Source organism: Halichoeres trimaculatus, unplaced genomic scaffold, assembly GCF_033239565.1.
Source record: "Halichoeres trimaculatus isolate MK-OKI-2021-1 unplaced genomic scaffold, fHalTri1.1 fHalTri1_scaffold_11, whole genome shotgun sequence".
NCBI classification, from domain to species: Eukaryota; Metazoa; Chordata; class Actinopteri; order Labriformes; family Labridae; genus Halichoeres; species Halichoeres trimaculatus.
In genome coordinates, this window is record NW_027437189.1 from 24,950,919 (window position 1) to 24,966,879 (window position 15,961).

General features: G+C 40.9%; 1 protein-coding gene across 5 annotated transcripts in view; it reads right to left on the reverse strand.

The window, feature by feature from the left end:
- LOC141799230 (ERC protein 2-like) overlaps positions 1-15,961 on the reverse strand; it is a 185,507-nt gene that overhangs the window by 156,064 nt on the left and 13,482 nt on the right. For all 5 annotated transcript variants that reach the window (XM_074681414.1, XM_074681411.1, XM_074681415.1 and 2 more), the window contains exons 6-7: positions 7,125-7,280; positions 2,603-2,770 (exon numbers count right to left, since the gene is read on the reverse strand). In XM_074681414.1, the coding sequence (XP_074537515.1) occupies positions 2,603-2,770; positions 7,125-7,280 (324 nt within the window). The remainder of the gene's footprint in view (positions 1-2,602; positions 2,771-7,124; positions 7,281-15,961) is intronic.

Below are 15,961 nucleotides of genomic sequence, written 5' to 3' on the forward strand. Positions count from 1 at the left end.
CTTGCCAGATGTATGACAGTGACTAAAGGAATACAGTAGCATGGCTGGCTGAGAGCACACTCAGTATCTCATCCTCCAGTTCCCCCACTTAGTCCTGGAAACCAGAGCCTTTTCTAAGAGAGGGAAAATGCCACTTCAATAGAAGGGGAAAAAATAATCAAGACCGGAGATGAGAGCCTGACAGCATCCATGTTTCAGTGTGTTTATGTGTGTGTGACTGTGGTAATCTAGACTGCCAGATCTGATTACAGCCCACTGCAGCAGCCTATGAGAGAGGAGAGGAACACTATACAGCACACTGGTGTGCCAAGTGTTAGTATTATAGTTGCTTAATATCAGCCTGTTGTCATGCATACACACACACACACACACACACACACACACACACACACACACACACACACACACACACACACACACACACACACACACACACACACATTGCCATAGAATTATAATAACACACACCGTTAATATCTGAGTCATAATAACAGACTCAGATACAAATGTATCATTTCTGTTTGATCTTTGAGAGACACTCACAGGCATCTAAGGTTCATAGCCTGAACGTGAACAATGCTTTTATTACCTAATGTTCATATGCACAATGCATCGACTACAATTCAAAACTAGCACAAAAATTACCGTCTTTACACTAACAGTATATTTAAAGAAGACCAATTGGTATGGAGATTTGGTCTCCATGTATAACATAATACTCTACTTTTTAGTGTTTTCTAACTTTGCACATGCAATAATTGCTGTCTGGTGTTGTATAGGTGCTTTTTCAATTAAAAGGTTTATTTTGAAAAAAAAAAGAAGAAAGATAGGGGGGGGTCAGAGTCCCGTACTGTTTTTCAGTCCCAGTCCACCACTGCAGGTGACGTTGTGGACGTCCATGTTTTGTACAGTTTACGGCTGCAACGAGTCCATTGCCTGTCTAATCATGCACTATTGGCTGTATTAAGTTAGAGGGTGCTCCTTTTTGCTTTTTAAGAAGACTGTATTAGTCTAAACTGTCATTTTAAGTGTAAAAATAATGGAATAGTAAGTTGGGTGCATGGATGTGTTTGAATGTTGGGATGATTTGAGATTTTGTTGATTTGTCCATAAGTTAAAAATCGATGTGAATCCAAGAAATGTCGGCGTTTGCATCAAGTGCAGCAGCTGCTCTTTCTCCTGTGATACAAACTCAATGCAGGTGGATTCAACAATAGAAATGTGGGGATTGCAGAGATATGGGCTGCATTTCCTGTGTCTCCCTTTCTTTCTCTGTATTTCTGCACTGCAGCAGCTACTTGATAGAGCTGAAGGGGGAATGTATCATGCATTATTGGGTATGACATGTCTTCTGGTCCAGACACAACACAACACCCATGGCAACAGGGCAAACAATCACACATACATATTTCTTTACACATCACTCCAGTCTGACAAACAAACAAAATCAACTACACACAAAAAAAACACCCACTGAAAACCAATTCCTTTAAGTATGATGTATTCAGCCAACTGCAAGGGCCAAAATTCCTTGCACATGTATGTACAATTAAGCCTAATTTTGTCCCAAATTGCTTCCTGTAATGATGAGTGAACATAGTTAGCAGACTGCTCTCAACTGCCTTACACAAAGAGATCTAAAGTATCGGTTCCAAGTCTTGAGAGTGATGGAGAAAAATACTAAATGCCCCACACCTCCCTCCACCACACACACACACACACACACACACACACACACACACACACACACACACACACACACACACACACACACACACACACACACACACACACACACACACACACACACACACACACACACACACACCTCCGAGTCTCTGCACAAAACCCGCCCACATCCCCAGCAGCAGTGATAAAATCATTAGAACCATGGAGTGGAGAAACTTCAAAGATGTAGAGGAAAAAAGCTGCCAGCTTTCTCCTGCCTTCTGCAAGACTGACCCACCCACACCAACCAATCCGCTGGTGGACCAAAGAAGCAACACGCATGGACATTTTTTCCGCCTACCTCATCATGGAGAGGAAAAAAGGTAAAGAAAGACAGGATTGTTTGCTCCTGCACAGTTTCTGTCTTAGGTTTCTGCTACAGATGTGATTGCAGTTGGGTGGTTGTGGGACCTCTGACATCCCATAAATATCTATGCATGCAAATGGTCATAAAAGCTATGCTCCAGTGGACAACACACATTAACTTTCATCAGTGGAAAAGTGGTAGCATAATTTGATTGTCCTGGTCTGTAAGAACTTATTGTTAATAATGAATTGGCTAAATTTAAAAGCAAGAAGGCTGATGAGTATGAGCCAAAAAAGGGATAATACAGGAAACTTTTACCCTAAATAGAAACACAACTTAATCTCTGTCAAACCACAAGAAGCTAAAGAAGTCCCTCCCACTGTTTCTGTGGTGATCTACAGGCATCCCCACTGCCAGGTAGTCACATCCATATAAAGCTGTGTGTATCTTTACAAGTGGTTTCCAGGAATCTGGGGTGTCTCAGTGCATCCTATCAAGTGTTTGCATCTGTGTGGGTGAACTCCTGTTTGTACATCTGTGGATTTGTGTATATCTGTGCATACTGACCTCTGTCTGCAGTGTATTGGCGCGTTGCTCCTTGGCACTGAGCGACTCCTTAAGCACCTCAATGTGTTGCTTGCAGTCGGAGTTTTGATTAGTCAGCGTTTCCAGCTTGGTCTGCAGGGCCTGCATCTCCGTCTCCTTCCGGTTCTGCTCCTGCTTCAGCTGCTCTATCTGACGATCACAAGAACACAAGGAAGGACTTGTTGTGAAAACCTTTTAGTCACGATTGAGCAAACTAATGTGCTCGAAGATAGAAAAACTTTTCAAAGAAAAAATGATGAAATATTTCCCTCAAGCAAATCGTCAGACACAAAAAGCAATGTTTGTGTTACAGCTGCATATGACAAAATAAACCATACAGTTTTTAACATCCTTTGTTCTCATCAAGTGTTAGGAAACACACATCCTTCAGAGTCTAAAAGTTGCTGAAACATGCTTTTTCTTAAAGGGGGGGAAATGTGGATACAATTAGAAAACCTGATATCTATCTAATCACTCCAAATCACATGGTAGAAAGTTGAACTTGTGCATCCAGCTGAGATGTTTCACTATTAAAAAAATGGCACAGCTTTTTCTCATACTGTGACACATTATGAGGTTTAAACAGAACCTTTCACTTTTAAATAAATTAGCAGAAAAAAATGTGTGAAAATGCCAATTGTGCAACAATCTCTTTGTATAAAGAGATAATATATAATACTATAAACAAAGCTCTGCAACCTCAGTCTGCACCCAGGGGACACCCAGGCCGACTATCTTGTTCTTTGGAAACGCTGAGCCAGAAAGGCAAAGGGTGAGAGTTACATGCAGGCACACAGCATCACAAGAGGAAGCATTTCAATACTATCTGACTGATTACAGGCTGTTATATGGATGGACAAACAAAGCACCACAGAAAACCTCGAAGGAAATCAAGTGCAGGAACACAGGATAGGTTTAGGCTTTGTGCAAAAGATTGTCATCTTTCTATTAGTGCCAAAAATGCACAAAGCTGATTCTAAGTGAGATTTTCCTAATTGTGTGAGCAGAGATTGGTTCATAACAGAGGAGATCCTGACTGGACCACAGGTTGACCAATCAGCCTGGGAAAAAAAGCAGAGGTAGGAAAGGGGAAGGGAGGCTGAAGAAATGCAGAGGTAGAGTCGAACAAAAGCATGCTGAGCATCAAAACCTGCTTCTGGGTTCAAAGTTATGGTTCCTTGGTGTGATTGCCATCATTTCATAAAGAGGGAGTATTATGCTTTCCTATATTTTAAACATGGATGTAAAGAAAAAACGCTGGAAGTCTGTACTAGACGTGTGCTGATTTTTAAACCTCTACATGTTCATATGTTGACATGTTGTAGAAATTCATGAATCTGTCTGTAAACTTCTACAAACTGTACTTTCTTAACAAATAATACAAGGGGCTCTAATTTCGTGGCGCAAGCCTGGCGCACCCTGCGCAGTGTTAATTTCGTGTGGCGCATCGCCGTGCGCTGCCAATTTGACAATTTGGTAGACCGTCTGGCAGATTCATGTTGGCGCAGTGACAATTTCGTGCCAAAAACAGTGCAGGAAGTGCGCTGAAAGCTCGCCAGCTCCAACCTGGTCTATTCTATGAGACTTGCTGTTATCACAAAAGGATCTCCCTATTGGTTTATGACACGTTAGAGGGTCTAGGCTTAAACACCAAGAAAAGTGTACACATCTATCTGCCCAGGCCTCCAGAGGTATGGCCAATCTAAAGAGAGGGGGTTTATAGAGTGGGGAGCCTTAAAGAAACATCAGCTTTAACAAAGCATTTCAGACCAAGGTTGAAATCAGTGTTTTCTAAACACCAATATGAGAAAAATCAAGATTGTTTTGAGCTGTAGAGATACATACTTCAGAAAGCACAATACCACATCTTTAATTTAAAAAAAAGTTGTATATGCCCCCCCCTGAGCAAAGCTTAGCTGTACCAACCACTGGCTGGTCCCTAAGATTGTTTCTATACTTTGTTGTATCTAATAAAGCAACTCTGCAGGTACTGCAAGAAGCCAGTCCAATCCAATCCAGCTTCATTTTTATAGCACCTTTAAAAACAAAATTACAAGGTGCTTGAAAAAAACACAGTACAGTTAAAGTCATTAGAAAAAGTCAAATACCTTAATGAGAAACACAAAAAAATGTATTGTGTATCTGACTCTGTAGGGACAATGTGGGACAAAAGTCCTCTTCTTCCTATGATAAAAGTCAAAGCCTGCTGGTTCATGGTGGACATAGAACTGAAATAAATGCACATCTATTCTTTTCAATATTAGACCAATAATGGAAATTTCAAAAGTATTTATATTGTGACAGAAGGGAAAAGAGGCTGAAAAAGAGGAGTTGATGTGTACATGACAGAGCACTTTAGGTAAAATATGGAAGAAAAGGATTTTAAAGTACTGGGTGGGAAAAGTTTAATAATAAGAAAAAAGTAAAACTAATGAGAGGGGTACTTCTACTTGCTCCGTGATCCAGGGCTGTTGAGTGGGGAGGAGGAGGGTAGGAGCTGTTCTGATGGAAGGCACACATGGTGACAAGGCCTGCTCCTACAAAGACAAAAAGACAATAAAAGAACAAGCCACTAAACTACAGCACACAGCCAGCTGGGAAACTGAACCAGGGGAATTAGACTAATTCCCATCTGGCTGTGAACTCCTCCACACGCTGTGCTCCTCCACTACACAGTGCTGAAGGAGGAGCGTAGACTTGGTGAAAGTCTGCTTTGATTAAAGCTCATTCTCTTGTGCTCAGAAGCCACGCTCTACTTTATCAAAGCCCAGAGAGGAAACCAGAGGGGACGGGGATGCTGTCCTCACTGGTTTTTCTTATCAGTGTCTCACCTCAACACCAGTCACCACCGGTGCTGAGAGACAGGGACCCTAAACACTTCAAGGATATAGAATGGATCTCTGTGCCTCTGCACAGCCATGTGCGTCGTGTCTTTCTGTGTTCAGCAGAAAGATGAGACCAGGGAGAGGGAGCCAGGCCCATCACCGTGATGTATGTCATCCCAGGTCAGTATGGGTGAGGAGAGAGCTCTTTCCTCTGTCGTTGTGAGCCCACATTTATCTGTCAGGTCTTCATTCATAAAAACCTCTCTTTTACGAACACACCAGGAATTTTCCAGAGCAATGATAAGTGGGCCCTACAAAGAGCAGCATAAATGAACCAAAGAGAAATGTTTTCACATGGAGTGCTTCTCATGGGACTCAGACATCATGGTCACTCAGCCAGAAACCTAAAACTAACAGGGCTCGTGTACATGTGTTCATGCGCTTACTTCAACATGTGTAGGACAGCCAGGGCACTGCTGCATCCACATAAAAAAGGCTCCAGATAGAGCTTTAAAACAGATTTATGTGGGGCAGTTGGATTACCTAATTGTCTGCATTATTATGAACAATGTGTAGCAACTGTGTAGCTTGTAAATTGAAAAACACTTGGCTGCATAACTGCTCTATGAACATTATGAATACTGTATGTATTCAGTGCATTTACCAGCAGTAGGATGAGGTACCACAGATAATAAAAAGTGCATCTTTTTCTCCATGCTTCCACCTTCCACTCAACTTTCTAGCAAACTGCGTGGATACAGCTCTCCTTGAACAACAATCAGGTTTTGAGGCTTACCCTCCGCATTAAAGGTGTCAGTGACAGTCCTGACATGATTGTGTTACAGACTTAACCAAGACCATTTAAAGGCTCAGGAAACCTTTGCAGGTGTTTCTTGCTGATGAGTTGGTTTAAGTGGGACACCGTTGGTTTACCGTGTTGAAAGTTTTCCTTATACTGAGTTTAGGGTTTATATTAGCTGAAAGCCACAGTGATCACAGTTAAATGAAATAAATGTTTGAAATAAGTTTCACTTTTTGAATTAAAGTTCGTTTTGTGTTATGATCCAGTTCTGCACAATTGTTGTAACCGAGGAACTTTCTTGTTGGTATGTCCCAGTAGATAGAACCATGTCCATTTTGCTTTTGAATACAAAGAAAATAAGCACTAGCAGGATTTATTTAATCTATCTAACTATCCCACATCTCGCAATAGGACTATTGCACATGCATATAAATGAACGCATTAATAATATATTGTTCAGCACCGCTTGGGGCAGAGAACATTTAAGAAGCAGGTCTTCCTGAAAGTATCCCTGTCAGCTAAATGTAGGACAGTGGACATGTGGTGCACTGTCAGCTGATAGGGCGAGTGTGTTCCCTCAGAACAGTGTACCATCACAAAATGGGTTAGCAATCATACAGGCAAGGTGAGTAAAGTAAGTACCAGTCTTAAGAGTGAAATAAGGGAGAAGCAAAAAAATACCCAAAACATAATAACTGCTCTATTATTTTAAAAGACACAATATCCTTAAGCAGGCAGCCTTGGATCATAATTTTTCCACATGCCACATGCACAAAACATGCTGTCATGCAGCTGTAGTTGATGCTTTAGGACCAACATGCATTGCTCAGGTCATGCAGTCAAAGCTGTCTCAGGGTGGCATGCAGACACGTTCTACCTTCGTCTTCATGAATTTGGAATGGCTCTTGTAGACCTCCACCTGCTTGAGCTCTTCCTGCCTGTCATCGGGGTGCAGCAGGCCACTGGTCTTTAACATCTGGACCTCATCCTCTAAGTCTCTGATGTTCCTCTCCAGGGAAGAGATCTTGGTGTCCTGCACCAGCAACAGTAGGCAGGCAGAGAGTCAGCAAATATCTGACTTTAGATATAAGACTCTGATACTGATATAATTCTCTTAAATGGACAATAATTAATCAAATTATATATATAGATGTAACCCTTTTAGGTGCTCCTTAACAAAGAGAGTCAAGACCTATGTTAGTCAAAATACAACAGAATAATAAATTGAGCTCAGTGAAAAGGCAGGAAGTATTTTTCAGAAAGTCGGAGAATTCATCAGATTGACATGACCCAACCAAACCCCCAACCCCAAGTTGCTCTGATGTGGCCTGTTGTAGGCTCATAAAGCACTTTGCAGAAACAGAGAGAACAGCATTTGAAGCATCCTTTTTCTTAAAGGTAGAGTCTGCAGAATGATCCTAAAAATTAAATGCTAGCTTTCACAGGAATAATCCTGCTCAGTCATCACTTCTAGGTCATCACGTTTTTGGGCGTGGAGTAGTCGTGGTTACCTCAGCCAATCACAGCGCCCAGTGCACAAGTGACTTAACGTGTTGATTAGCAAGTGGCAGAAGCTATCCCCACCTGGGACTTGGAAAGCAGCATGGGACGAAGAGCGGTGCGAGTTGGCGTTCAACGGATCTTGAGTACCTCCCACATAGGAACACAATGCTACAGGTGGTTGCTGGTCCATGTTCCGAAAGCGCGCAATTTGGACCAGCTGGGACAATTTGCAATGGAAGAATGGCCCAAAATCCCTCAGGAGACCTGTGCCAACCTAGGAAAGAACTACTCTAAGAAGTTACAGTCAGCTGTGGCACAGAAAGGGTACACTATTGACTATTAATGGCCAGGGGGCTAATAATTTCGGACTAGGGATGTCCCGATCCGATCACGTGATCGGGATCAGATCGGGATTGGGGCATTTTTTAACGATCGGAGATCGGGGGAGACAGAATCGGAAAACGCCTGGGGCCTTAGTTCTTATTTTTAATTAAAATGTGTATAATAGAACATCAACATTCATTTTAGAATATAACTTTATTTGTCATTATAACAAGTACAATAATATTGCAAACAAGAAATTGCAACCTTATTGTCACACACATACAAGGTTATCTTGTGGTGCACCACTGAGAAGCTTTATTTTTATTTTGTTGATCCAATGCTGCACTAAGTGGAAAAAAAAGCTTTATCCAGGTTGGCTATTATGATACTTTCATTTAAATGAAATTAAAAAACTCAAGGGACAACTTGTAGGAGTTTTTTCTTTTCTTTTTTCCTAATGCATTGCTGAAAGATCAGATCGGGAAATATCAAGATTGGCAGATACTCAAAATAAAAAAATCGGAATCGGATCGGGAGCAAAAAAAAGGTGATAGGGACATCCCTATTTTGGACATTTTGTTCTTGCTGTTTTTGTTTCATTTCAGTGTATCAATGAAATATCCCAATCAAACTTGGTGGGAATTAAGTCTTTGTTATTTTGGAAACAGATACACTATAACACTTGTTGTTAATGGTCATTTCCATGAAGAAATCAGGAGTTTTGTCTGATTTTATAAGAGGGGCTAATAAGGGGGGCTAATTGAACTGTAGTCACGGTCAGAGGTTGTGGGTGTGCGCTGTCGCTCGAACTGAGCCAAGGGGGAGGAGTCCAGTTTGAGTGTCATGTTTACTAACAACAAACCAAAAATTCCTACAGACCCTACCTTTAACAACTACCCATGAATATCTGTTAGTCCTGAAAATAGTATACAGTATAACAGAGGAAACTTTTTGGCTGTTAGCAGCTGTGTGCAGCAGACCTGTGGTGGTATCTATAAGGGAATGGAAGGATCTGTCATGGACGGGTCTCGAGGTTGTTTAGATGCATAGATTCAGACATACGTTAAAAGCTCAACCTTGGAAGAGAAGAGAAAGGTAATTGAATAAATGGAAGCAGATTGTATGATGCCATCAACCTAAACCACATGCATCATGTAAGCATCTGACCTCTATTACCTCCACTGACTTTGGTCCTGTGTAGCACACGGTGCTGCATATACAATTCTAAACACACATAGGCTGAGATACATGCAATATACCGCTTCCTGGCAAAAGAGTGAATGCAAGCAAGAAAAACAAAAAAAGCACTGATTTTGTGATTGAATCAATTCAATTGCTTCTCATTAAAAACTTTTATAAGCAATTTTATATTTCTAATAATGGCTTTGTGTCTGCTTTTGCTTCAGAGCACGGAGAGAAAGAAACAACACCCAAAGGAAGAGAAACAAGGCAAACCCAAAGAAAACACTGAGGCTAGGTGAAAAACAACATTCCTACAATAGGAAAGAGTTTGAGAAAAGCTGGGCCACAAAGCCCTGAAACATAAACTTCAGCTCCTGATGGTGCTGCATTCCACCCAAAAAAGATTTTTGGGTAAGAACAGAGGAAAACATACATGTGTAACGGCTGGTGAGTTAACAGGAGGAGGAAGGCTTGACTACTCATTACTGTACCTGCCAGATAACATCAGGATCAAAACAGAAAGGGGGGTTGGTGTTCTGTAATCACAAAACAGAAATGTGCACCACTTAGATGAAAAAAAAAACAGTGAACAGTAAATATTTTAGGAAAAAAACAAACAGTCCCACACAGCTGCAGTAAACTACTCAGATACATAGAACAGGTATCAACTATGCCACATGAAGACTTTCACATGTGTGATCCCTTAAGAAAAGTTTGTTTACCTTTTCTAATTAATAGTCAGATTTAATTTAGCCTCTGTCGTGCATTTTAAAGCGCTCGGGGCGTATTGCACATGTGCAGTCTGTTAATAGGCAGACAAATCACAAAGTATGTGTGAAAAATAACTGTGGTTTTGCTGTAAAGAAGCCCCTTTTGGAACAAGCGTTTGCTGAATGAACAATAAATGTGTGTGTGTGGGTGGGTGTGCAGGCGCACACATGTGGAGTCAACTGCATTTTTCACAGCTCTGAAGACTTCAAAGGGCTGAGATGAGAGTGAAAGCTTCCATATGTGACATTTGAAACAAATTGAATAAGTGCTCGACTCTGCATGGGCCAATAATGGCCATAACTTGGGCAAGGCCCGCCACAGAGACATGCGGCAACAACAAGACTGGATTGTTTGTGCGTGTGTTTGTGTCTGCGTTTACAGGCTGTCCAGATCTTCAACTACTGCCCACCTTACAGCCAGGCTGAGCAATAACTGAAGTTTGGATCAGACAACAGTCTGCAACTCAACACCAAACAACACTGCTCAAACAAGATCATTACATCAGACTTTTTCATTACAACACCTACACACACACATTCTCTCTGCTGCCTTTATAAACTGTGAAAAGCATTTGAATATTAGAATCTAAGAACTGACTCATAACAACAGTACACTGTCCCTCTTAAGGCTCTTAAAAACTGAAATGCCCTGCTCTTTTGATCCAGTTTAAGTCCTACCTTCATATCAATGACAGTCTGAAGAGCCCTGGTTTTGGCCGGATCGGCCTGGAGCTGGTTTCGACGATGGAGCTCCTGGGGAGGGACCCGATAAAAATAAGCCTGGCGGCTCATCATCTTTAAAACTTCTCGATCACGCGGATTTCAAAAAAGTGCAGTGAGCAGTTTTCTGTCTTTTAGTGAGTATGTCTACGTTTTTCTATAACGTGCATCCTTAAAAATCCTCACAAAGAAAACTTTCCCAGAAGCTTGTTTCCCCCGTGTGATGTTTTTTCAGTCTCACTCAGCAGGTGTTAATTTTTTTTCTGTCTATATTTTTTAGCAGGTCATAGGAATCTGTCTCTACCACTATTCTCAGTCTCTATTTCTCACTTGTTATCTCCCTCTCTCTCGCAGATGTCTCTGGCGTGCTAAAGCTCTTGCTTAGCAACACTTTCTGCCAGCACATGCGCTACTCTTCTCCTATCAATAATTAATGGTAGCTGACCTACAACTATGTTTTCACAAAAGCGCACACACACACATACCTACACACAGAAACAGAAACACACTTGTTGAGCTGGAAAAATTGAGTTTTAGGACAAGTCCATTCAGGAGGGAGAGCAATACTGCAATTTCTGTTATTTTTCAGCTAAATTTAGCATGAGTGCTACAATTAATGGAAAGTACTCTAATTATCAGAGTATTAGAGCAACTGAATCCACTATTTCATGGTTATGTTGATGTCGTATGTTGTATGTCTGCCCTTCTAATGCATGTTTATTTGAAGGACAAAATTAGAAGACAATTTCTTTAATTGTATTATTCTTAAAGGATTTCATCATTAACAAAACTATTGCTGTAAGCCCTGACTCTTGTCTCACAGGTATGAGAGACATTAAGGAAAAACATCACTTCTGTGTTTTTCTGATGTGAACTAACCCTAATGTTATTTGACTCAATGATTCCAACAATTCAAACTTTTACTGACTTTATTCAGCCAGGTTAAGTATCAATGACAGCAAGGCTTCCTGTAATGTTAGCACACTACTTTCTGCTCAGAAGCCACCAGCAGCTCCTTAGAAGCACTTTAAGGACAGAGGATCCTCTGCTGTGGTTATTGGGATGAGATTCTTTTAATTCCCACCAAGATCTGTCAGTATCCAGCCTTGTGGTAGTGAACCAAAAGTTTCGGACTGCACTTCTACACTTTAAATGAAAATAAACATGCTTCAATGGAAACAGAATATTCACCAGCTGCACAGATACAGATAAAGGAAACTATAATGCTGTATAAAACAAAAACAGATACAAATACAGCATAATAATCAGAGGGTAGAGGTTGTAGTATGTATGAAATATGATGTAGCCTGGGTGATCCACTGGTTTTTGAAGAGACTTTATTGGAAGTGCTGACTCAGCTTAACCTTTGTTTAACCATGCCACTGATTATACTGTATAACTCTTAGGCTTAACCTTGGCCTAAAACAATCAAAACAGATGAGTTACAAAACAAAATCACTCACCAGACAGCTAGAAAATTAATCAGGAAAATCAGATCATAACTTGATTTTGTTCTATACCTTGACTGAAATGCATTAATTGTGCTGTGATAATGACATTTTAACATGGCCCTAAATGGGGTGTCCTGAGTTTATGAAGCCAATCTTTGGTGAACACTTAAAGAGCTGCTGTTTATTTTCACTTCAGTATTGGCTTATAAAATCAACAGTGGTTGCCATTTGAGAAAAACCCTGCAAATCAAATAGTAACCACATGCAAAGGAGACTTCCATACCACACGCTGTGCATGTTGGCTGCCCCACAGTTCTACTGCTCTTGTCCTCTCCATGTTATCATTATCACATGTTGTCATTGTCTTTTTATGTCTCTTGGATGGGATGTAACTGAAGTGTAATTTCACCTCAAGGATCAATAAAGGATATCTGAATCTGAATTAGTGTCATAGCATAATTACTTAAGGTAGGCCTGTCACTATAATCAATAATTCGATTAACTGAACGATAAATAAAAACGTCCTCTGTAAGTTTGCCAGCCTCGGTAAACTGACACGTGCATGCATGTTTGTTTTCCTCCTCTCTTTCAACCAAAGAGGCTGAATGAGAAGATGGCTCACTACGTCTATTTTTCCTAACATAGGGGTGCATAGGTTCTATAGCGGATTTAGCGGATTTATAGCGGAGTGAGCATCTGTCAAAAATGCGATCTTTGCCATCTTTTGCGACGGGGCTGCTCGCGCGTACACACAGAGAGAGGTGAAGCGAGCGTCCTGAGGGGTAAGGAGGAAACACATGCTAATATGAGTGATGGCACGAAAGATATGGTTCTTGAGCCGCCTGCCACAGTCCCAGTGTGGGAATATTTGTTTTTTATCAGAATGAACAAAGTGTGAGCTCATGAACACCAACGAGCTGATAAGTCGCATTTGTTTGAAAATAGTGGCGATGAAGAAGAAGAAGGAGGAGGTGCCGTAGAGCCTTGTTCTTTGACAATCCGCTCTTACTGAGGCTTTTGGTCTGCAAAGTAAATAGAAATAAAAGTGCCAAATGGTGGCGCTCAAAGACAGCTACATTGCCAAAGAAATGCAGCCCTTTAATACGGTTGAAAGCCAGAAATGTTAAAAACGTTTGACAGACAGTACGGATTGACTGGGAAAAAGTACATGTTACAAACAATTCAGGAACTGTATAAACTCCCTTTTATTTAGGCAAGAGTTTTTATTGTTGGGGTTTTTTTTGGAGTTTCGTTTTTTCTTTAGAGACAGGGTCTATGTTTTATTGTTTTATTGTTTTTGATTAGTATTAATTATTTTCATTGACATGTATTTTTTTCTAAAAGAGAGTCCATTTCATTTTCATTGTATTTTTTTTTCTCTTTCTTGTTTGTTAAATTTATTATATTTTTTGTTTAATTCATTTTATTTAAAAGATCCTGACCTTTTAATTACAGTTAAATACTCTTAAGAAATTAAAATTTCTTGCTTTTGATATGGTGTACTCACTTTATTATCCCATTTATCATTATTACATCAATGAAAAAATGAAAAAATGAAAAAAAAAAAGAAAATAATATTGTCAATAATATCGTTTATCGGCAATAATATTTGGAGAATTATCGTCTAGCAAAATTTGTTATCATGACAGGCCGAACTTAAGGCAATGAAATGTAAATAAAATACATAAATGAATAGTATAAATACAAATACAGAATTATAATGTAAACAATAAATTATGAATAAAAATAACAAAACATATCTTTTTGTCTTCTGAAATCCTTGAAATGCCATGAGGCTAAAGACACTAAGGTGGCTGATCATTTATTCAAAGGACATACCAAGGAGGACACACAGAACGATACCACAGGTTGGCATGATTTCCCATTGCTTCCATCCTCCCCAGCTCTCCCAGCCAGTTGAAAAAGGAGGAGACAAAGACTTTACCCTGGAGTCCATGTCAATTGTGGATAAGGAGGGATTACTGCTGTCGGAGCATGCTTCCCATACATCAGTCTGTCTGCTGCTGCCACAGGCTTAATCTTCTGTGGACCTTATGAGTATTAAAGTGTCACTATGAGTGTCTTTTTTTGAATTTCTATCTGGACATTCAAGAATGATCCATCCCACTGAGATAGTGTGCATCAGCTCCTTATCAAAAGTACAGCGTGGGGAAATTAAGTCATGCAAGAAAGCATGTCATCAAAGACCGTCTTCTCTGCTCCATATGTGTCAGAGGACCGAGCATATGGAATGAATAGGATCAAACGTAACACTATAGCAATAAGTGCCGGCATCCTGAATGAAGGATACGGTCAAAAGGTTCAATTCTCGCCTGAAGGCAATGGTGTCATATGTGCCATGCGTAGACTTGGACACGCACAGATCCAACAAAGACACACACACACACATATGCATCTATCAATCACATTCCCATCCTTTCTCCATCAGTGAAAAAAAAGGAAACAGATTTCCTTTCCCACTAAAGTGAAAATGTGTCCGCCTATCAGCTCAATAGCTTCGAGAGAAGTCTGACAAAGGGAAACTCTGAGGGAAAGTCTCATCGAGAAAAAGAGAGGGGGTGAGGTGAAAGTTTGAGGGGTGCAATTTTGCCCTGGTAAACTTTTCCGCTCCAACATTCTGGGAGTTCAACAGACTGTGGCGGATATGAGGTACCGAGTGTGTGCTGAAGAGAAAGAGGAATGAGTGTGTGTGTGTGTGTGTGTGTGTGTTTGTTAACAGTGTTTACAGTCGCCTGAATGTTAGTCGAGAGGGGCTTCATTAGTGGAAGCTGAAAGTAGCCAATCAAGAAGGCAGCCCTGAAAAGCTATACCCAAGACAGGCATTTTACAGATCAACCTAACCACAAGTGGGAGCATATCGGCTTTAGGAGGAAAAAGAGAGAATGGGACAAGCCAGAGGACAGATAAATAAACACAGGCAGGAAGGCAGATGAGGAGGGAGGAGACACCGCAATGTTGCAGATGATGGGCTGGTGGTTGAGAAAGTGAGCATGAGGGAAACGGAAGTGAAGCAGGGGCAGAAAAGGACAGATTATCTTTAACTTCCTTCTAAGTTTTGGAAGGTAAACATGGAGGGCCTGCAAAGAGCATCAGACCTCTGAAGAGTGAGCAGAAACAATGGGGAGTCATGAGTGCTCCTCGATTCTCACAACACAGCGACACCAACTGATCTGGCTATCACCATATTCATGTACAGTTCGGTCCTGGCTCCATTCAGGGCCTCCAAAATCTGCAGCACACTCTGTATGAAAGCAGATATGCCATCTTCAAGTAAAAAACCTCACAGTGAGAGTGCATGAGTGTGTGTGTGCACGCCCTTGGCAGCAGGTCAGGGCTAGGCAGGAACAGACCAGTGGTGCAGCTGTTATTATTGGGTCTACAGGGACCTGGCGGCTGGGGAGAGCAGATTAGGCCCAGATTTATGCCTCTCAGCATGTGTGTGTATGTGTGCCATCACACATAACTTAACTCCCAGTCAGTCCATGCAACAGGAGGGGAGTTGAATTCTAAAGAAACACTGACACTGTGTGGACACTGCTGGTACTGCATTGATTTAACCATGCGACTGTCAGTAAGCAAATTAACGTGTCGACTGCACATTATTCCACAAAATTATTCTAATGCTGAGCAGTCAAACATTATCATTTTATCTCAACAACAAAATAAAGAATGAGGAAAAAATGGTGGTGAGCATTACAGTCAAACTTCACATCAGTTATAAGTGGAAGAAGTGGCCGACACTC